Source organism: Carya illinoinensis, chromosome 3 (assembly GCF_018687715.1).
Source record: "Carya illinoinensis cultivar Pawnee chromosome 3, C.illinoinensisPawnee_v1, whole genome shotgun sequence".
NCBI classification, from domain to species: domain Eukaryota; kingdom Viridiplantae; phylum Streptophyta; class Magnoliopsida; order Fagales; family Juglandaceae; genus Carya; species Carya illinoinensis.
The window spans coordinates 20,705,869-20,729,279 of record NC_056754.1 but is presented as its reverse complement, the minus strand read 5'-3'; the positions used below and the strand labels follow the sequence as shown (position 1 = coordinate 20,729,279).

Here is a 23,411-nt window from a genome sequence, read left to right as displayed (position 1 = left end):
AATCAAAGCATATCTCCATACTGACCCAATTCATGCCATATTCAATCTTCAAGATCCTCACAACTTGTTGTCAAGGATTCCACCATTATATAGCAAGATTGTATTTAATTCTTTATTTCCTTTTATAGTCTGATTGATTACTTGTACAGAATATATGACATACTCAATTGTTGTAATTACTTAAGAATCTATGTATCTAGAGGTGTGCTTTTCTTATCATTCTTTGCTTTCTAATTACATGGTATCTAGAGCCACACGGTCTACACCATTTTCGATCCAAATGTCTGAAATTTCTTCCCTAATCTCTTCATTTATTATCCCCAACATCATATAGTTGATCTCCATTAAACTTGATACCTCAAACTACCTCCTTTGGTTTTTCCAATTTTTGCTTGTCTTGTGCACCTACAACCTCCTTGGCATCGTAGAAGGCATAAAATCCTGCCCGCCACAATATCTCCCTACTTCCGTAGATAATCCCACCCTCCAACTCAATCCAACCTTTGTCCTATGGACCCAAAAGGATCAATTTATACTAAGTTGGATCAATGCCACCCTCACTAAAGGTTTCCTTTCTAAGTTTTTACTGTCTATGGTCTCAACATTTTCAAACAAGTGTGGACCTCACTTGCTACTAGATTTGCCTCACATTAAAGGTCTTGCATAGCCTAGATCAAAAGGGAACTCCAAACTCTCCGCCAAGAGTCAAAATCATGTACTGCATATCTTCAGTTGGCTAAGCAATATTTTGACCAACTTGCTGTAGTGGGTAAATCCCTTGAAGATGATGATCTCATCTCCTATATTGTTAGTGGTCTCCATCCAGCTTATACTCCCTTTGTAACGAGTTTTTCCTTTACCACCTGAGAGACCCCATGACCTTTGCAGCAGTTCTATCTGAGTTATTGAACTTTGAAGCACTGCTTGAGTCTCATCGCAGCACCAAACACATAGTCCATTTCACTCGAGGAAAAGTAATCAATTGAGATATTCAGATTAAACACATTCCCACTTCAGCTCAAGTTTGGATGTTTTCACCAAAGATTTAACTACTGCCAGATTTATCTTCCTAGGTAGCAAGCTAATGGTTCAAACCTCACCCCATTACCTTGAGGGGGCTGTTAATGTTATAAATTCTCAAGATCTTGATTCAAGTTAGAGCATATCTTCAGATTGGCCTTATTCATGCCATATTTAATCTTCAAGATCCTCACAGCTTGCTGTCAAGGATTATACCATTACATGGCATGATTGTATTTAATTCTTTGTTTCCTTTTATAGTTTGATTGATTAACTGTGCAGAATATATAGCATACTCAATTGTTGTAATTACTTAAGAATCTGTGTATATAAACACCTTCAAAATATCAATAAGAAGTGTACTTTTCTTGTCATTCGTTGCTTTCTTACATCTGAGAGCTAACCTTTTACTTTGTGGAACTGCATTCTAACCCCGATCCCTATGGAGGGACAAATATCACCCTAACAAATATGGGCCAAACCCCCATGCTTTAATGACCCAAGGGCCTAGAATCACCGGCCCATATAGCGAGAAGCCCTGGTTGTAACTAGCAAACGCGGGATGACAGAACCTTGAACTGACCGTTGCAATAACCAGACAATAAAGTTTATAAACCATTATCAACGATTCAACAAGACGAAGGTCCTAATTACTCACTAAAGATAATAACCTCGCCTAACACTCTGCAAGCTTGTAAGGATTGGAATGACAATCCGTTGATAATAGATAAGCCCTATCACTTTAATACTCACTAAGACTGTTAAAAAAAAAAAAAAAAAATCAAGAAATCGGTGAACCGGACCTTGGTCCCTATTTAGCAATACCGGTTCAATTTTGGTCCTGTTTTTATTTTTAGAATGCCGGTTCAAACTGAACAAACTGGTACATATATATTATTTTTCAATTTTTATATTATATATAAAATATTTTTATATGATTTTATATAAATTATATGCTAATTACTAATTAATATAATATGGAAATTTAAAATTTTATTATTCATGTCTATTAATATTTTAACATAAAACTAATATAACATTTGATACAACATAAATTTAATCACATAATTTTTAATATAATATTTGATTATGATATAACATAAATTAATCTTATAATTTTTAAATTAACATTTGGATTTTGATATAACATTTAAATTTAAATTTTATAACATAATATTAATATAATATAAAATGATGATATTAGTACATCAACCGAAAAAATCGAAAGTTTCTTCAAAAAAAAAAATCTAAAAAATATCTAAAACCAAATCAAAATTGACCGGTTACACACCTGTAAATTTGTATACTCGCTCTATATACATGGAAGGGATGCACGCTTCCGAGGCAACTTCAAAATCATCCTCCTTCTTGAGATAAGCGGCATACGTAGTACGTACATTCTCCTGACCTGGGCATCGGAGGTACCCCATAATACCTCGAGCCTTCACTTGGTTTCTCTGGTACAAGTCCGTGAATGTCGTGAGCAGGAGTGCGGATCACGTCATTAACACCCTCTTATCTCTGCCTGTTTGCTGCCCTTATACAGAGCAAGTCTCCAAAAAACTTGCAAACGTATATCCTCTATCTATATCGGTAATCCTCTGTCTGGACAAGTTTTGGGGTGTATAGATATCGACTTAGTTTGCAGAGCCAATATTGAAAGGGGGGCTTAATTGTGTTTTTAGTTGAAGAGAATTATCCTGAAAATGGTTTGTGGATCAATTATGCGACACGGGCTGCTAGCATGTTAAAAAAGAGTGGCTTTGGAGCTTGGAAAGTGTTTATTTTAAAGATACTTTCAAATTAGGATACCGGTTGAGCAAATTTAAGTTCAAATTATCCATGAAGCGGCAATTTGATTTGATAATGTGTAGACTGCAGTTATCTCAATAATGAAGGAACAACAAATTTCATATCATGTGAAGTGAAACTAAATTCACGCCATTGATTTCTACAGTTTTAAGTTTATTTTTTAGGAATCTTTATAGGGCAGTAAATTCTATGCATTTTAATCACAAGTTCAACTCAATATTCAGGGCCTATATGTGGAATTGGATTCAATGATGGTCGTAAACCGGATTACCAACAAATCTCCGCCACCTTGGAGATATTATACTTTGTGGGATGATATTTTACAACTTTGCTTTCATATCTCTTTTTCCCATTCATCATCATGTTTATAGGGAGGGAAATGGCTTAGCTGATGCAGTGGCGAATCTTGGAGCAAATGGCCTCAAAGCTTCTTATTCCCCTATCTCTCAACTGCCAAGACCCCTATTGGGACTCTTCAACTTGGACAGATAAGGTATGCCTACTTTCCCAAAGTAATTGTAGTTTCCTTTTATGCTTTTTGTTGATAATTATTTACACAAGTTTTCTTGCAAAGCTTTAGTTTTTGGATTTCAATGTAACGGCCAAAGCTTTCCCCGCAACAAGAGATGGTATTGAAAAAATTTAAGTGATGTCAGCACAACATATTGAGTTGTGTGCATTAATTTTGATACTACGTAGATGGGGATATTTGACAATGAAACTGGCAGTTTCATAATTTCAGTCTTTTAGATAATAATTTGAGAAACTGTTAGTTGAAAGTAATTTTTTTTTTCTTGTGAAGTTTTTGGGAGAAAAAAAATTAACTTGTTACTCCTCCGATTGGTTTACAAAGGAAAAAGAATGTTACTAATCTAATTATAATTTTGGTATGTAATTTTACTAAATGGCATACTTTATCTTTTTCTATAAGTTGCATTTTCGTTATCCTCTTTTTTCGGAGGGTATCGTGGGGGTGAAAACTGGTTGGAGGGTGTTTTTAATGAAAGCAACCTTAATTAACCCAAATTTGAATCTCATATTGCATTTTCTTTTGCTTGTTTGCTAACTAGATTTTGTGATACACATCTCTGTTTCCACTTGAATGCCATCTTCTTCATTCTTTTTCTTTAATTTCTTATTTCAAAATTTAATTTGTAAAAATTAGATTTGCTTTTCAGTTCCTGTATAATAAGAGTCTCATCACTTTGTCTCCTTTTTATGATCAACATTTCTTGCTATATCTTCTCATAACTAAAAGTTCTAAAAATGAGGCAGGATAATTTTATACAGTTGCCTTAAGCTTACCATATTAAGCAGTCTAGCTAGATATTCCTTTTAATCAGTTTTCAAAGTCATGATATACTGACTTGTGTTCATTGTGAAATTGGAGAATAGCTTAGGACTAGAGACTGTATTAAATATGTAAGCACCCGAAAACCTAAACTGTAAAGTTTTGCTAGTTTTCTGAAATGTTCTCAAATAGGTTAGATTTATGGCATGAAACTTACATGATAGTTTGAAGATAATTTGGTGGGAAGGGAATTTCATTGAAATTTGTTTTGACCTTAAGCAATAAACCAGATGCGTGCTTTGTATCACCAATGAATGTAAGGTAGCTTGGAAATTCTTAATCTTTCATCAATCAAGTTGCTAGCTATGTGAATATGTAAACACTAGACCTTTATGTACTGGAGATGTGAATACATTATGTCATTCTAAAATAGGATATACATCTTACCTTTCAGTTGATCCCTCAAATATATGGAATGAGATCCAAGAGACATGAGTTTCATTTTCAATTTCTTAACTACTAATTAGGTTAAAATAAGTAGTATTACATACCTACTTTTGATTATGTGTATTATGATGATTATTGTTGCTAGTTGATCAACAAATTGATCCGGAATAGAAAATATTTACAAACTGAAATTTTCAAAGGAGGTGCTGTGTGGGGTACACATAAAAAATGGTAACTGCAAAAAATTAGCATGCTCGTCACGTGCCGATCATAATTATTTTTGTTGTCATGTAATTAAAATGGACAGATGCGATAAAATCTCAAATGCTACCTTGTAAGAGAAGAAATCTGGCTATTGGATTACATCAAATCCTTTTTTATGGCTACTTTACCGCGTATCTCGGGTTTCTGCTCTTTGCTTTCAATGTCTGCACATATTTTGCCCCCCAGATAAGGTAGGCCACAGAAAAAGTTAGCCCTGATTTATCTATATAAGCTGATTAACAGGCACTTGCATTGTCATCAGCATCGAGTTTTAAGAAGTTTGGTGGTAAGTCCTCGTAGTACCTAGCATTTCCCTTCTAAAGCCTTAATAGTGTAGCTCTTGGTTACTTATTTTGTTCTCTCTTTTTAGTTACGAATGCTTAGTGTTGTATCCTCACAGCATTGAAATGCAGGCATAAAGTTGTTTTCATACCTTTATTTCAAGAAGTTCTTGACGATATTTTTTCTCTCCAGTTAGGACAACTTGAATAGTTTCTATGAAGTTAAGTGTTAGGATATGGGCTAGGCACGACTTGCAGATGGAAAGAATATTGGTAGATTTGAAATCCAATACACAGGGGTGAGTTTTGGGGGTTGGCATATTCCCATAAAATCAATAGAAGAAAGACATGCCCCAAAAGGCTTCGGCATAATCTACTAATTAGCTGCAAGTTTTATAACTATAATTGTATTTGCCTATGAATGTTTTGCAAGCACTTTTCTGTAAAATGAATATTTTCAGTTTGTTGAGGAAGAAATAAAGGTGTAGGAGCAGATTGTGATATTTTCAATTTTGCAAGTACTTTCTTAAGTTTCTTGGATAATATATCTTTTGAATTTACTTAATTATATAAGTAATTGCTTGGAGTCCCCTTTGTCTAATTTAGAGCTCACCCATTTTCCCCACCTCATTGTGCAGAAGTTGTTCATTGCATCTAAGGAATGGCACCAACAATTGAGTCAGTTTATCTGGGGAATGGAGGTTTATCTGAGGGAAATAATAAGCGCAGCAACAGGTTTGTCAAGGCAACCTGGAAGAACAATCTGACAGCACTTGTGGTGGACAATGTAGAATTATGCCGAGTACTGGAGAGGGAAAACCTACGTGCCTATGGTGTGGAAACGGTAGCTGTGGAGACAGGGGAGGCTGCAGTAGAGCTCGTTGCTTCTGGATCAACCTTCAATCTTATTTTCATTGACATATATCTGCCTACTATGAGTGGGCCAGAGGTATAAATAACCTTCTTCAATTTCATCACAGTAATACAAAGACCAAACTGCATCTGCTGATTTTTTATTACAAGTATTCCAGTGTGGAGGATCCAACTTCCACATTGCTAACATGACAAGATTTGATTTGCAAGACGTTTAGAACGAAATTATCTTGCAAATTAAATCCTGTCATGTCAGCGATATAAAGGGTGTAGATTAGTCGGCAAATATAATTTTTCTTTCATTATTAACTTGTTAGAAGTAATTCCTTACACTTTTCATGTTACTTCATGCACATTTAAACTTTCTATTTATTGGACTTTAGCCTAACTTACTCTTCCATATTATATGTCAAGGCCGTGAGGCAGATTCGTGCCATGGGTGTCCGCAGCAAGATTATAGGTCTTACTGCAATAATTACTGAAAAAGATGAGCAAGATTTTTTTGCAGCTGGAATTGACGAGTTCTATGAAAAGCCACTTGATCCAGATTGGTTCGTCCCAATCATAAGGGAGGTCGACAACCAGATATGAAGCAAATAAATATATACCAAAGTAGAGGACTCAATTCTCATGCAGGTCCCAGTGTCGTACCTTCAGTTTCCTTGTTGTAATCGTTTTCTATGTTGTTCTGGGATGTATTCTGTTGCCATAGGCAATTGAAGTACATCTGCAGAATTAGTAATAACAGCATTAAAAATGCTAGTCTGTTTCTGTTTCTGTTTGTGTGTCTGTGTCTTTGTCCTTGTCTTTGTTTGTTGAAAGCATATAAACGGAATTGGGTCCTCTTTAAGTTTAATGCAAAAACCTGCATAATAATTTCTTTTCTGTTCTTTACTTTTCTGTTCACTCTTATTGCTACTACCTAAGAAAGATAACTGTCTTTTAGTAGATGAAAACAATATAATCAGTAATTTTCTCAATCTCAATGAATTTGTGCCATGTGTGTTCTGAATCTCTTGATCCCAAAGTATTATGGCTAGAAATCATCCATATTATGATAAACGGATCTCTAAATATACATACAGGGTATCCTTATGCAAATCTTCATCAATCCTTTCAGAAATATTAGCATATAAGCAATAATATTGATGACGAGGATCTCCCCATTCCTTTAAACAAAGGATAATGCTAGTCCCACATACAAAAGCTACCGATAGTGGCCACCGATTCTTTATTTTTTTTTCTTTTTATTATTTTACTTAGTAATTAAGGAATTATTTTTAAATGATATTGTGAATTTTTTTTAAAAAATGTTTAAAGATATAAAATAAACATATGAACAAAAGCAAAAGAAAAAATAAATAAATAACATATTCGGTGGCCACATCTATGGCTTTAGTCCGTGGCTATAGTAGGATCGTTAAACAAAAGGCTTTGGAGTGTCTTGTGCAAGGGTGTTATTTTGCAGGCCAAATTAATAACAACAATTGTAAGGGAGGGTCGAGGCTCATATTCACATAAAAAATCGATTTCAATTTCTAGAAAATTATGCTTTACATCTCCAAATTACCACCTTTTTTTTTTTTTAATTTTGTTTATTTATTTATTTATTTTTCTTGATATATGTGGTTTATCAACCTTATGAGTGTGCACTCCTACCCATGTTTAAAAATCATTGGAATGACTAGAATTTTCCGTAATTGTACAATGATAGGTGCATTTTACCACTTAATACTATATACCACACTCTCTTTTCATTACATAGAATGTGAGACTTTTATTATTATTATATAATCCTTTATTTTTTTTAAAGTATAAATATAAAGATTAATGGACAATAATACCTCGTATTATAATGCGATGAAAGTGAGATGTGAGTATGGTATATAAAATTTTTCGCTACCACTAGTTCCATTTCACTCTAATTTCAGGATGTTTCAGATTGCCTAGGTATTTTGGCAAATTTCGACCATTCATGGCCGCATTTGCATTTCAACCTAAAATGTGTTGTGTTGCTAATTTATTTTGAAAGGTTGACAATTTGGTAAGGAGATTGTACGAAGACTTGGATTGTATAGCTGAAGACATGCATTTGTTATTTATTTTAATTTAATTATGCTGGAAAATAAAATTGCATGAAGTATGAATTTCTTATATTTATTTATAGATGAACTTTAACATGAAGAATTATGTTCATAAATATTCAAATCATGTTAGTAACACGATTTTCTCCGATCATATTAAAATTCAAAACATTTTAATTATAAAGATAAAAAACAATACTATAAAAATAATAAATCCAAAATTCTATTCGAGCCCATTTATTAAAAGAATCAACTCTAATTATATTTGGTGGATTTTGAATAAATACACCTATGCTATGATTTATTTTGATCTAGGTACCTCAAAGTTTTTTTTAGCAATATTTCTCTTATTAAGGGCTGTTATAACTACAAAAAGATTACATAAAAGGAATCACACAAACTAGTATAATTTAATGTGATTCATTAAATCTACTTTAAAATAAAAGTAACTATTGGATGGAGGGGACCCACATGGATTGACCCTTTCGTTCTTGTGCATTACAAGCAAAGTAATACTTGTAACGCCATTTAAATGGCAAAGTGATGGTAGCCTTAAAGGCCAGCCGTGTGGGTGGGCTATATATAGCCCCCCCTCATTTGGTTCTTGGTAATCATCTGAAACACAAAACTCTCTCTTTTTGTTCTCTCTGGAAACAATATTTAGGCTGTGAATTTGTTGAGTATTACTCTAATTTACACTACGTAGTACACTTCACCACTAAGAAGAGATGCTTGAGATTTGCTAGACTGGATAAACTTGTGAAGTAACTTAGTAAGTTGTGCTTCAAGTATTTTCCATTGTGGTTTCTTACATTGGTATTAGAGTCAGGTTTTAATTGTTCCCAATTTACAAATTTTTATTAGCATATGCATGTAAATTGTATGGGTGCCATTTTTTTGTCCTTTTTTTTTTCATGAACATTGTTCACGCACAAGTGGTGCTCTCTTATTGAGGAATGTTATAACCATAAAGAGAATACATAAAAGGAATCACACAAACTGACGTAATTTAATATGATTCATTAAATCTACTTTAAAATAAAAGTAAATGTCGAATGTAGACCCCTCCCCTCTTGTGCATTACAAGCAAAGTAACACTTGTAACACACTACTGCCATTTAAATAGCAGAGCTGGCCTTAAAGGCCAGCCGTGTGGGTGGGCTATATATAGTCCCCCAATTTAGTTCTTGGTAATCATTTGAAACACAAAACTCTCTCTTTTTTTTTTTCTATCTGGAAATAGTATTTAGGCTGTGAATTTGTTGAATATTACTCTAGTTTACACTATGTAGTATACTTTGACACTAAGAAAAGACGTTTGAGATTTGTCAGACTGGATAAACTTGTAGAGCAACTTAATAAGCTGTGCTTTAGGTATTTTCCATTGTGGTTTCTTACATTGGTATTAGAGCTAAGTTTTAGTTGTTCTTAGTTTACAAATTTTTATTAGCATATGCATGTAAACTGTATGGGTGCCATTTTTTGTCCTTTTTTTTTTTGTTATGAACATTGTTCACGCACAAGTAGTGCTATCTTATTGAGGACTGTTATAACCGCAAAGAGTTTACATAAAAAGAATCACACAAACTAACGTAATTTAATGTGAGTCATTAAATCTACTTTAAAATAAAAGTAACTGTTGGATGTAGGGGACCCACATGGGCAGGCCCCTCCCCTCTTGTGCGTTACAAGCAAAGTAACACTTGTAACGCATTACTGCCATTTAAATGGCACAGAGTGATGGCCGGCCTTGAAGGCTAGCCGTGTGGGTGGACTTTATATAGCCCCCCCTCATTTGGTTCTTGGTAATCATCTAAAACACAAAAATCTCTCTTTTTTTCTCTCTCTGGAAACAGTATTTAGGCTGTGAATTTGTTGAGTATTACTCTAATTTACACTACGTATTACACTTCGCCACTAAGAACAGATGCTTGAGATTTGCTAGATTGGATAAACTTGTGGAGCAAATTAGTAAGTTGTGTTTTAGGTATTTTCCGTTGTGGTTTCTTACATTGGTATTAGAGCCAGGTTTTAGTTGTTACCAGTTTACAAGTTTTTATTAGCATATGCATATAAATTGTATGGGTGCCATTTTTTTGCCCTTTCTTTTTTCATGAACATTGTTCGCACACAAGTGGTGCTGCAAAGTTTTGTTTTTTTTTGAAAACTCCATCGCACTAGTTCTACGTCTTAAGTTTTTTTTTTTAAAAAAAATCATCTGGGTTGAGCCGCCATAAGCAGCAAAAGAGTTGTATTAGATGGACTTAGCCCATCTATGACAGCTGCTGGAGGTGGTGTAGTGTGCACCATTGTGGCGCTGCAAGTACCACATAGATTTTATGATATTGGATTTAGATTATTCAAATATGAATGAATCTGTTACTTTTCTTTCTGCATCTGATAATTTAAATTCATATAAATGACATGCTAGGCTTGGTCATATAGGGCAAGATAGAATGACCCGATTAGTTAGAGAAGATCTGATAGGCAATCTCGCTAAGGTTATCTTGCCCACATCTGAATATTGTCTAATGGAAAAAGTCAAGAGAAAACCGTTTTGAAAAGCCACTAGGGCATCTTTTTTATTGTAATTAGTCAATTTAGACATCTGTGGTCCAATGAGTGTGAGGGCAAGACATGGAGGGGTCTATTTCATCACATTTTAGATGACTTTTTACGTTATGGTTATGTTTATTTAATCTCCCATAAGTTTGAAGCATTTGAGTGCTTTAAGTGATATCTCAGAATGTTTGAGAATTAGTAAGACAAGAGCTTAAGAGCTCTAAGAACTGACCGAGAATGAGAATATCTCTTTGAATAATTTAAAAGGCTCTGTGATGAAAAAATAATTAAAAGACAGTTGACGATGCCAAGCGCTACAGCAAAATGGTGTGGCATAAAGAAGAAATCGAACGCTGCTTGAGATGGTTAGATCAATGATGGCGCAAACAAACCTACCAATTTTTTTTTTTAGAATTTACTTTTGACTGCTGCCTACATTCTTAATGGAGTGCCCTCCAAATCAATATCTTCCACACCATATGAATTATAGACCGACGAGAAACCCAATTTGAGTAACTTGCGGTCATGGGGTTCAACAGGTTTTGTTCATGATGTTTCTCATAAATGTGGGAAGTTAGGCCCTAGAGAAATTAAGTGTATCTTTATAAGATACTCAAAACATCCTAAAGGGTGTGTGTTAATAGGTGAACAATTTGATGAAAGTGTGACTGAGATTGAGTCACGGGATGTGGATTTCATTTAAGATGAGTTTCTAAGTAAATGTGAGGTTGATAGGAATTTAGAGCTCCATGAGATTGGCTCAAGAGGAAAGTGCTCCAAGGAATTTAGTTGAGAATGAGGAAGAAATTCCTCAATCTCCTACAAATTGTGAGAATGATTGGTCTCCAAATGGGAGCACAACACTTGTACATCAACCACAACCATCTCAACTGCGTAAAAGTACATGTGAAAGTGTTCCCTATCGTCGTTTTGAGATTGAATGAGAAGCTTTTATGATAGCTCTGCAAGATGATGATGAGGCTAGGATAATTAATTAGGCTCTCTCATCTTCTACTAAAGATGAGTGGATGAAAGCATTAAATGATGAGATAAAGTCTATGAGGACTAACCAAATCTGGGATTTGGTAGATCTATCATCAAGGCACAAGGCTATTGGGAAAAAATGGGTCCTAAAGGTTAAGCACAAGTCAGATAGATCAATAGAAACGTACAAAACTCGCTTAGTGGCGAAAGAATATACCCAACAGAAGGGTATAGACTATGAGAAACATTTTCACCAGTGGTGAGGTTGGCCTCCATTCACTTGATTCCTGCTGTAGTAGCATCCATGAATTTGGAACTCTACCAGATGGACGTTAAGATAGTATTTCTTAATAGAGAACCAGATGAGAAGATCTATATGGATCAACCCAATGGCTTTGTGGTCAAAGGTCAAGAGCGCAAGGTGTGCAAGCTCAAATGATCTATATATGGCTTAAAGCAATAATTTAGACAATGGTATCTCAGATTTCATGGAACTATTCTCTCAAATGGGTTTACGATGATAACGGAGGACCATTGTGTCTATGTCAAAAGGTTTAAAAAGAGTTTCATTATGTTATCATTGTATATTGACGACATACTACTAGCTGGAAATGACAAAGGGTTGATAGTTGGCACAAAAAAGTGTTTATCCTTCAATTTTGAGATAAATGATATGGGTGAGGCAAAATACATTCTGGGAGTTAAGATCTATAGAGATCGCTCCAAGAAAATTTTGTGTTTGTCCCAAAAAACTTACATAAAGAAAGTTTTCAAGCATTTCCAAATGAGTGAATGTAAACCCATTGACACCCCCATTATAAGAAGCAAGAGTTTGTCCAAAGAGCTGTGTCCTGAGACTCAAGAAATGGAAAAGATGTCCCCTATCCTTTTTGCTAGTGCTGTGGGTAGCCTGATGTATGCAATGATGTGTACCCGACCAAACATATGTTATGCAGTTGGCTTGGTAAGTAGATTCTAATCTAACCCCGAATTGGCTCACTAGAAATTAGCCAAGAAGATTTTGAGATATTTCAAGGGAACTGTGGATTATGTGTTGTGATATCAGGATTCAGATTTGGAGCTAAGAGGTTACAGTGATGCTAATTGGGGCAGTGACCTAGATGAGCACAAATCAACTACTGGGTATATCTTTCTGCTAATATCTTTATAACTAGGTAGAATACATAACTTGTTCTACAGCAGTTCAAGAAGCTGTTTGGTTACGGAGGTTCCTCAAGCATTTAGACATTGGCACAAATACTTCAGATCAGTGACGATATTTTGCGATAGCGTGACAGCTCTCGCATATGCTAAGGGCTTAAAGTATCATGGAAGATCCAAACACATAGATATCATATTTCACTACATCAGAGACATGGTAATGCAAAAAGAAGTAGTCTTGAAACACCTTTCTACGAGTCACATAATTGCTGATCCTTTAACAAAGCTTATAGCAAGAGATGTTTTTAAGGTTTATGTTAGGAATTTAGGATTATGTAGATTGTAAATGTAATTTATGTTTCAAGTGACATTGAGATGTAAACTTTCCTTTGGGATATTAATGTAATATGATTCAGTTCTTCCCTTTATCGTATTTTTTTTAATACACACACAAGATATGTCAACAAGCTTAAATCGATTCACTCATACGAGCGATCGCATCTTGTGCTTGAGTAGCGAGTAGAGATGAGACACATTGTGTCCCTAGGTACTTGTCCAAAGGGATAAGTTGGTTGACACAAAAATATTTCGTCTTAGTGGAAGCTAAGAGGTCTATTAAGAGGACTATGCATGGGTTACCCTACCATCCATTTAGCCTGTGATTAACCAGATGCAAGATTCTCTTTGATGCCTTGGAGGCGAGCAAATGGAAGAACTCCTATTAGATGATTAATGAGTGGCTAGACTAAGATTTGTACAATGTTGATATAGACATATGCTCTTTGAGGAAGATAAATCCAATGTAGTATGTCTTTATACTACATGTGCTTATTCGACCAAATGAGTATATGGTTCCCTTCTTTCTCATTGTGTTAGTCTCAGATTTTTAAGTGTCATTTATATACTTTTGACTATGTCATAAGATGGAGGTTATGATTTTTGCTACTTTGGCATGTTGTCTATGGCCATTAATGATACGATCTAAAGAGGCATTGCTGGGAAAATGGTTCGACTAAAGTTGAATGACATGAGGGCATAAGAAAGACCATTCAATATTGTATCTTCGATGGCGTTTGCTGACGTCGAACTATGACGCTATACATTGGTAGCGACTAAGGTTATAAACACATTGAATAGATTTGGAGGGAATCAAGCATTGTTGTGAGTTCTTTTAACTCGAGAGGATTTGAAAATGCTTGATCTAATGCGATTGAATGAGTCTAGGACATGACAAGACGTTTAGGGATGTTATTATGCTGGTCTTCTTAGGGAGAGATTTGGTGTAGTACTCTCACCTTTCTTTTATAGATGCGCTTGGTGGTCGCACGACTTATTTACTTGTATGAACAAGATTGAGAAAATTAGAGAGATGTAGATTTGGGATCATACCCACTGTATGCAAGCGAGAGATGTTGGATGGAGGGGCACCCACGTGGGTAGACTCCTCCCCTCTTATGCGTTACAAGCAAAGTTACATGGCTTTAACATGTAATGCATAGGTTTTAGGTCATGTGTTACTGCCATTTAAATGGAAAAGTGATGACTGACCTTAAGCTATATATAACTCCCCTCATTTGGTTTCTTTCTTATTTTGTTCTATCTTGAAATAGTATTGAGGCTGTAGATTTATTGAGTGTTACTCTAATTTACACTGCATAGTACACTTCGCCATTAAAGGGAGACACTTGAGATTTGCTAGACTAGATAAACTTGTGGAGCAACTTAGTAAGCTGTGCTTAAAGTATTTTCCGTTGTGCTTTCTTATAGTAACTTTACAATTTAAGGAACCACATAAAGTTACATTAGTTTATGAAATTACTTTTATGTAATCTATTTATGGTTAAAGTATTTTTCTTATTTTATTATTAATTTTTAAATCAATACTTTCTTCATTAATTAGAAAAAGATCAATCATTACAATGCTTTCATCTCTTAATAAAATCCGGACCCTCTTCTAACCAAACTGACTCATCTTCACATAATAATGCTAGTTTAGCCACTTGATGAGTAGCATTATTCTATTCTCTTGGTGTATTCTGATCCTACAATCTACACTGTATTTGAGAATTGTTTTGATGTCCTTAATTAAGTTGGTCATTCCATGACCAGTTCTTCTCAGGCCATTGAAAATCATTTATCACATATAAAGTATCCCCTTCAAATATGACTTGATTTAAACCAATCTCCATGCAAAAATTTGTAGCTCTCCATAGAGCATTAATTTATGCTATTACTGGATGCGAAACAAAAAATTGAGGCTTGCATAAAGTTGCAATTTGATCTCCTTCCCAGTTTCTGATAACCACTCCAGCTCCCATCTTTGAATTTCTCTCATCTAGAGTTGCATCCCAATTTACTTTAAAAAAATTATTACCTGATTTTTGCATATGTGGAGATTGTTTGCTTGTATCACAGCTTTGGTAAAGATCTCTTTATCTACGTGAGAAAGAAAGTGGTTCTTCCAATTATTGATTCTATCCCAAACTCTTTCTTTAATCCCCGTAAAAGAATTATATTTTGATCTTTCAACCACTATAGGAAATTCTAGATATTTCTTAAAACCCCCACAAACTCTTGCACTTGTTTCTTTAGCAATCTAGTCTCTTACTACTAGCCTAGTGTTTGAGTTAAAATAGATAGAAGTTTTATGCAAATTTAACCTTTGTCTTGATGCAAATTCATATTCATCCAACATTTGCTCTACATATCTCTACTCCTTCATATTGGATTTACAGAAAAGTAAGCAATCATCTACAAAAACAATAGATGAATGATACTGGTTCCTCCTCTTGCTACAGATACTCCATTTATATTACCATTTCTTTCAGCATTATTGACCATGGAACTAAGCCCTTTTGCGTATAAAAGGAACAGATAAAGAGATAGAGGATATCCTTGCCTAAGATTCCTTACAAGGATAATTTTATCACTTGGCAATCCATTCACTAAAATTGAATATTGCACTAAAACAGACACTGTGTGATTAAATCCATCCACTTCTCTCAAAGCCAAACTTTTTCATCACTATTTTTAGATACTCTCACTCTACTCTATCATAGGCCTTAGACATGTCTAACTTTAAGGTCATATTTCCTTCTTGGCCTTTGTGTCTAGTTTTCATCATATATAAGGCTTCATAAGCTAAAATGATATTGTCTGTGATGAGTCTTTCTAGAATGAAAGTACTTTGATTATGGGAAATAACTTTTGGCAATACTTTTTTCAACCTATTAGCAAAAGTTTTTGCAATGGTTTGGTACAAAACATTGTATAAATTTATGGGTCGATAATCCCCAAAACACATTGGACTCTTAAGGTTTGGAATTAAGGCAATATAAGTTGAATTAATAGCACTGCCTAATTGCCCACCATTTAAGAAGTTAAGAATTGTTGAAGACCTTATAGATCTTAATGTGACAGATAAAAATAGACCTAAATCCATCTAGTGAAGGCCTTCTGGTTCAATGCTTCCTCCACCTCCAATCTGGTGAAGACCTTTTGCAAGCTCTCATTCATCTTATCTGATACACACATTTGTACATGAAGTAAACACTATTCTCTTACCTCTAATGTAGGGTTGATTGGTTGGTACATCCATCTATAGTGTTCTTGGAAAGCATTTTGTATTTCCACTTGATCTGTTCTAAGATTAGACTGAGAATCTCTCACCTACAGAATCTAATTTTTCTTCTTTCTTGAGTGGCATATGCATGGAAATATTTTGTGTTTCTATCCACATGTTAGTACTAGTTTCTTTTAGCACTTAGTCTCCATTTAATATCTTTTTGTTCTAGTAAACGTCCAACTTCATCCTGTAGTCTCTAAGTTAGGTCAACATCTTGTACTCCTACAATCTCTTGCAAACTTTTGATAACTTTTGACTTCTCTTATAACCTTTTCACTTGCTTGAATCCTTCTCTTACTCCGATAGCCCGACTAGATAGAGCCTTACTGCACTTGTTAATGGTAGATTGAAATTTTTCCATGGAAAATATTGATGTGAAACCTGAGCTCCATTCCTTATCAACAATCTTCCCACACTCATCATCTTTTATCCATCTAGCTTCAAACTTGAACAAACTCATTCTTTTATTTTGCCTTAGAACCTCATTACTCATTGACATTATTGTTGATTTGTGATATGAGCATCTAGCTGCCATACATACAAGTTTAACATTTGTGTACAATTATTTCCAAGAAAGGTTGCCCACTTGTCTATCCAATATTTTCTTGATAAAACTATCATATGCTTGCTTGTTACTCCACGTAAACATACCACATTTCCACCCTAGATGATGCAATTGATTTTCTTCTAGAGCACACCTAAAAGCCTCCAACTGACTCTTGTCTATCCTTGCCTCCTCTTTTTTCATTATGAACTAAAAATTCATGGTGGATAATTGGGAATTTTAATAAAATTTTAATTCGGTATGAGAAATAAAACATTTTGTCATTAAAATCATACTATAGTATTTAATGCATAGCGCCTACATTTTGTTTCTCTCTTTAAATTTTAAAAGATATTTAAGAAAAAGAATTATAAAAAATCCTTATTTAGTACACGAGTGCCTGTCAAAATTTCAGTATTCATCAACATCTTGAGTCGTTATGGACCTTTTAAAAACCCAATAAGAAAAACAAAGCCCAAGCCTAAACTGAAAGTAGGCCCAGCTATGCTGCCTAAAGGTTGGAAACGCATTATACGTAATCCTTGCATTGGCCAGCCCCCAGCCCCCACTCCAGTCCCCCAGCGTCAAAACCCTAAACCCCAACGCAAACACTCCAAGACTTTTCTCTGCTCACTGAGTAGTAACCTCCCCGCTCTCTCGGGACCATTCCTCTTTTCGAACACATAACAATGCACCGCTTTGCCAGTGGCCTTGCCTCCAAAGCCAGGTTTTCAGCCTCTCTGTCTCTCTCTGTCTATAGAATCCATTGGCTGACAAATTTCGTATTCTATGGTTCTTTTCTCGTCTGGGTCGATCTTAGTATATCTATTTTGACTTTTTTTTTTTTTTTTTATTGTTTTGCAGGTTGGCCAATAACATTAACCATAGGGTGAGCTTTTTTTTTTTTTTTTTTTTATTCGTTTTTTGTGATTTTCTTCTTATCGATCACATGTAGAATTTCCTTGGACCGTTTCATTTTGTTTTTATGTGAATTTTTTGAAATGAAACTGAATGTGACTTGCTTTTTTTTTGGGGGGGGGGGATCTAGATTGGTAGTGGATTGAGTTGGAGCCGAAACTATGCTGCGAAAGACATTAAATTCGGGGTCGAAGCTCGTGCTTTGATGCTTAGGGGTGTAGAAGAGCTCGCTGATGCAGTTAAAGTGACTATGGGGCCGAAAGTGCGTTCTTTATCTTTCTTGTTCCGCTAATTTTATTTTTGCTAAGTTTTTGTTTTTTGTTTTGGTTATGATCGTTGTATTTTATCTGGAAGTGTAATCTGTGATGTGTTACGATATTATAGTGTTCGGACAGTGATCTTATTTGGTGCTTGATGTTTCATAGGGTCGCAATGTTGTTCTGGAACAAAGTTTTGGGGCCCCTAAAGTAACAAAAGATGGTGTTACTGTAGCAAAGAGTGTGGAATTCCAAGACAGAGTCATGAATATTGGTGCTAGTCTTGTAAAACAAGTTGCAAACGCTACAAATGATATTGCAGGCGATGGTGAGGTTCTCATACAGTAAATACTTAAAAAATTTATTTTATCAGCTAACAAGGCCATATATGGGCATCATTTTGAGTAATTTTATCTGGTACTGTTATGTTTTCTTTATTTGAAAAAGCATGGCATAGTTTGGGAAGAGGAAATTAGTTCATTTGCACTTAAATAGAATGGTGGAAACTTTTGGAGGTTTGACATGGTTACTAATATGAAGCTTCTTCTGCATCCTTACAGGCACCACTTGTGCGACAGTACTCACTCGTGCAATATTTACTGAAGGATGCAAGTCAGTGGCTGCTGGAATGAATGCCATGGACTTAAGACGTGGAATCTCAATGGCAGTTGATGCTGTTGTGACAGACTTGAAAAGCAGAGCCCGGATGATTAAGACATCTGAAGAAATTGCACAGGTTTGCTTCACTGAGTTCTATTTTGTCTCAAAATGAGGAGCTTAGTAGAATAAGTTGATATGCATTGCAAAACGGTTAATTTTGGCAAATTAATAATGAAACAAATATGTCTACTGATATGACATTTTTTTCCTATAAAGGTTGGGACTATATCAGCTAATGGGGAAAGAGAGATAGGGCGGCTAATAGCCAATGCCATGGAGAAAGTCGGCAAAGAGGGTGTTATTACTATTTCTGTAAGTTTCTGACTGGATTTTTCATCTGAAAATCTTATATTGCTTTAAATTCTTAATCCCTAGAGGTTGGCTTGAGTGGTAAAGGCCTTGGGCGTGGGGTATGCTCTCCCCAAGTCTAAGGTTCAAATGCCCTTGGCAAACAATCTCTAGGGGCCATTGGACTGAGGGATTTTCCCATTGAATTACTTGAGGTGCACTTGTAGGAAACTCTTTGCCAAGGGCCTGTGCACCCCCGGGATTAGTTGGGACGCTATTCCTGGACACTCGGTGCCAATAAAAAAAAAAAAATATTGCTTTAAATTCTTATCTTGTTGAAGATCTTAAGTGGCTCAAAAGCTTGACATCTGTATTTGTTACTTATTATATCCTTTCTCCCCTCTTAAATTGTGTATGTTGTTCTCTGGATTCCCAGTAGGCCATTTCTTTGTGGTTATGAAGTTGGAATGGGGCAGTTTGTTTCTTTTGCTCTTTCTTATGAAGTTGGTGCTGTACTCTGTAATTATGCAAGTCAATTCAAACTTTAAAGAAAAACTGAATTGTGAAATTACAAAACCTTTTTTTTTTTTTATTTAAATTGGATCGGCACTTCAATTTTTTGACTTTGGCATTGAAGCTTTAGGCATTTTAACTCAGGCCCCGTTTGGTTACACGAACCATCCCATCTCATCTCATCTCATCTCATCCCATTTAATCATTAAAACTTTTCCAAACTCCCACACAATATATAATAAACAATTCAACCTTTTTAAATCTCAAAATAAAAATAATAATAAAAAAATTATATTCTAGCAATATTTTATTCAACTTTCATCTCATCTCATATGTGTAACCAACCGAGGCCTTAGTTTCTTATGTATGCTCTGCAATTACCTTCTTCTTGCCATTGGTATCTATTTTTGTTTCAACTTTATTGTTGCAGGACGGGAAGACCCTTTTTAATGAACTGGAGGTTGTTGAGGGAATGAAACTGGATAGAGGTTTTATTTCACCTTATTTCATCACCAATCAGAAGAACCAGAAATGTGTAAGCATTAACCATTCATTGATAACTAGCTATTTCTTATTATGTTATATACTTGATCTCTGTTTGATGGCCCCTCAGATCGATCACTGTCTTTTTTTAAATCGTCTTTGGGTATTGGATATTGTTTTTTGCAAGCTGCTTTATCCCAAGTGGTAACAAGGTTACTTTTTTATTTTGGCAGGAGCTAGAAGATCCACTCATATTGATCCATGAAAAGAAAATCTCAAATATAAATGCTATAGTTAAAGTATTGGAGATGGCCTTGAAGGTTAGTGGTTTATTGAGGAGATAATGAAAGTCAGAGTCTAGGCTTAGTTGATTGACATGTGGTTTTTCAGACACAGAGACCTTTATTGATTGTTGCTGAAGATGTGGAAAGTGAAGCACTGGCTACTCTTATTTTGAACAAGCTTCGTGCTGGAATCAAGGTGTCCTCTTATTTTTTCTTATACAAGATTTTTTGTCCTGGAACTGTACATTTAAATGTTGTCAAGTAGCAGATTATGTTAGTTTATCGATGGCTCATGGATTTTTGAAGGTTTGTGCCATTAAAGCCCCTGGGTTTGGAGAAAACAGGAAGTCTGGTCTGCAGGACCTTGCTGTTCTCACAGGAGGCGAGGTAGGTTTAATTGGCAATTTGGTTTTCCATTTATAATTCATACTAATTTGTGATTGCACGAAATACTAACATTTTTTTATACTTTTTTTCTTTGCATTGAATTATAGGTAATAACTGAGGAGCTTGGCCTCAACCTTGAAAAGGTGGGACCAGAAGTGTTTGGTTCATGCAAAAAGGTATATATACAATTCTGTATGCATGGTTTTACATTTTTTTTTTCTGTTTTGAAATATAAATATATGTTCGCATGGTGCTTGCTATATGATCAGTTCATGTGGGCTCCGATTGTAGGTTACGGTGTCAAAGGATGATACTATCATTCTTGATGGAGCTGGGGACAAAAAAGGCATTGAAGAAAGAAGTGAACAGGTTTATGTAGCTCCCTTTTTTGATATGTTATGGGACTCCTTTTTGTAATACTATATTTTTTCTTTTTTATATTTTTTACTGGAAACGAAAAGGGAGGGGGGGCTGCATTTGTGTTTTTTTTTTTTTTTTTAAATAACTTGATTTTTGGCATATTATTTTTGTGACAGCTGAGATCTTCGATTCAACTGAGCACTTCTGATTATGACAAGGAAAAGTTAGAGGAGCGCCTTGCGAAGCTTTCTGGTGGTGTTGCTGTTTTAAAGGTGAGCTTCCTGTTTGAAGATGCATATTGTGGTTTTTGTTCTAGTTACACAAAATTATATTGCAATTTTTGTTCTTTCCTTCCAGTTGTACTAAATGGTATCTTAACTTCTGGGACACTTTGCAAGCTTTTTGATATTGCCATGTGCAGTATATTGAGGCACAGCCTCTTGAAACTTTGTACTAATGAGATTGGTTTTTTGTAGATTGGAGGAGCGAGCGAAGCAGAAGTTAGTGAGAAGAAGGATAGAGTAACTGATGCTCTAAATGCCACCAAGGCTGCTGTAGAGGAAGGGATTGTACCTGGTAAGCTAGTTTTCTCAGAATGCATTTGGAGTGGGACCAGAGGAAGGTAAATTAAAGACTTTTTTTTTTTTTTTGCAGGTGGTGGTGTTGCACTTCTATATGCTTCAAAAGAGCTGGACAAGTTGGAAACTGCAAACTTTGACCAAAAGATTGGCGTGCAGATTATTAAGAATGCTCTCAAGGTATCAAACTTATGTTTTTTATGTAATAATTACCTTCTTTTTGGGGTCAGGCTATGACACAAAAACTTGAAATATTTTCTCAGACCTCAGGGGCATGTGCTGCAAGCTTTACGAGACTTCATCTTTTGGGATAAATTTATTTTTGAAAGTGAATTTTTACAAATAAATTGTGATGAGTGATGTTGCAATAAGCTTTTCTCAGAAGTCCATTTGTTTTTTGGCAAGAAATTAAGTTATGTTGGGCCATAGTTGTCAATGGCTAGAATAATTTAGGGATTCACACTGCAGTCAGATACCAATAAAAGAGGAATCTTATATTGAAACCTGAGTTTAGGTTCTTGCTTTTGGTAATCATAGGAATACTTTAGGTGATATACGATCAGAGGACTGTTCCTCATGTTTTCTTTTCAGAATGACTCGTGCAGTTGTATTTTAGTTCCTAGGATTTGCATGGAAGCTTGTGATACTGCTTTGAATGGTGATTTTAATATTTAAGCCTGCATTTTGGCTGTAGATGCCTGCCTACACAATTGCTTCTAATGCTGGAGTTGAGGGGGCAGTTGTCGTTGGTAAGCTGTTAGAGCAAAATGATCCCGACCATGGATATGATGCAGCTGCAGGTTTGTCTTCTTTCCCAACAAACAAACAAAAGCAATTAGGTTGTTTGAGTCATGGTTCTTGTGCTGTGCTGATTTGCACGCGAGCCTTTTTTTCCCGTAATATTAATCCCTGCGATGTATATGAACATTTATGCAATCTTGGCTTGTTCCAGATAAATACGTGAACATGATAGAAGCAGGAATTATTGATCCACTGAAAGTCATCAGAACAGCCTTGGTTGATGCTGCTAGGTAATGAACGATTGGTAGATTCTCATTAGGTAATTTTTGTTTCATTCTCTTCAATAACTTATCAAGATTCTTCAATTACATGTGAATAGTGTATCATCGTTATTGACAACAACGGAGGCAGTTGTCACCGAGCTTCCCAAGGATGAGAAGGAAGTCCCAGTTGCGGGAGGTGGTGGTATGGGAGGTGGCATGGGCGGCTTCGGTTACTGAAACTTTGAGCATCTTAGTGCAGATGCCATGACATGAAATTTATGACACAAAGCATAATCTATTTCCCCTTGTCCGACTCCCACCTGCTCTGCATGGAGGAGGGATCATGATTTTTGATGCAGTTAGTGGCAAAGACAGTCCTTTTTGTTTTCCATTCTTTGGTTTCGAGATTTTAAATGTAGCAATAATAGATTGACAACTAAATGCCCAATTCATAAAGTCGATTTAAAATTTTCCTTAATTTGGCGACTTTCAAAGCGCTAAAAACTTGCGCCCTGACTAAGATTGTCTACAAACATAAGTTTTGCAATTAAGATAAGATACAATATATGAGCTTTAAAATATTTAATGTTGTGAACTATAAGAATTTTGACATTAAATATTGTATAAAAATATGATGTGCTCTTACTGTGGAGGGAAGTTCCTGTCGATAAAATGTAAATGCAATATAATTGGAAGGTGACGTTGAGGCTCGAAATGGCACGTCAAAATTC

General features: G+C 35.3%; 2 protein-coding genes and 1 pseudogene across 4 annotated transcripts; all 3 read left to right on the top strand.

Annotated features, from left to right (window-relative positions):
- The first annotated feature begins 774 nt into the window (after window positions 1-774).
- LOC122305938 lies at window positions 775-930 on the top strand (annotated as a pseudogene).
- A 1,477-nt stretch (window positions 931-2,407) lies between these two features.
- On the top strand, window positions 2,408-6,852 carry LOC122303735 (two-component response regulator 24-like). 3 transcript variants are annotated; one of them, XM_043115661.1, is made up of 4 exons: window positions 2,408-2,613; window positions 3,057-3,325; window positions 5,754-6,064; window positions 6,403-6,852. In XM_043115661.1, exons 3-4 carry the CDS (start codon window positions 5,777-5,779, stop codon window positions 6,577-6,579), a joined length of 465 nt encoding a protein of 154 aa, XP_042971595.1. In that variant the 5' UTR covers window positions 2,408-2,613; window positions 3,057-3,325; window positions 5,754-5,776; the 3' UTR covers window positions 6,580-6,852. The 3 variants fall into 3 exon arrangements, with proteins under 3 accessions (XP_042971595.1, XP_042971594.1, XP_042971596.1); XM_043115660.1 differs by lacking the exons at window positions 2,408-2,613; window positions 3,057-3,325 and adding an exon at window positions 5,073-5,120; XM_043115662.1 differs by lacking the exons at window positions 2,408-2,613; window positions 3,057-3,325 and adding an exon at window positions 5,398-5,414.
- A 10,641-nt stretch (window positions 6,853-17,493) lies between these two features.
- On the top strand, window positions 17,494-23,158 carry LOC122303734 (chaperonin CPN60-2, mitochondrial-like). The gene is made up of 18 exons (XM_043115659.1): window positions 17,494-17,675; window positions 17,813-17,837; window positions 17,997-18,128; window positions 18,292-18,451; window positions 18,684-18,859; window positions 19,000-19,095; window positions 20,015-20,119; window positions 20,301-20,387; window positions 20,458-20,547; window positions 20,658-20,738; window positions 20,846-20,914; window positions 21,030-21,107; window positions 21,275-21,370; window positions 21,575-21,674; window positions 21,753-21,856; window positions 22,371-22,476; window positions 22,629-22,707; window positions 22,797-23,158. Exons 1-18 carry the CDS (start codon window positions 17,638-17,640, stop codon window positions 22,915-22,917), a joined length of 1,743 nt encoding a protein of 580 aa, XP_042971593.1. The 5' UTR covers window positions 17,494-17,637; the 3' UTR covers window positions 22,918-23,158.
- Window positions 23,159-23,411: the final 253 nt, after the last annotated feature.

What these genes read in the sequence shown, in the direction of transcription:
- LOC122303735 (XM_043115661.1), top strand. Translation starts at nt 5,777, where the DNA reads ATGGCACCAACAATTGAGTCAGTTTATCTGGGGAATGGAGGTTTATCT. An exon ending in CTACTATGAGTGGGCCAGAG is followed by an intron (nt 6,065 to 6,402) that starts GTATAAATAACC and finishes TTATATGTCAAG; the next exon opens with GCCGTGAGGCAGATTCGTGC.
- LOC122303734 (XM_043115659.1), top strand. Translation starts at nt 17,638, where the DNA reads ATGCACCGCTTTGCCAGTGGCCTTGCCTCCAAAGCCAG. An exon ending in TATTGGAGATGGCCTTGAAG is followed by an intron (nt 20,388 to 20,457) that starts GTTAGTGGTTTA and finishes GTGGTTTTTCAG; the next exon opens with ACACAGAGACCTTTATTGAT. An exon ending in TGTTTGGTTCATGCAAAAAG is followed by an intron (nt 20,915 to 21,029) that starts GTATATATACAA and finishes CTCCGATTGTAG; the next exon opens with GTTACGGTGTCAAAGGATGA.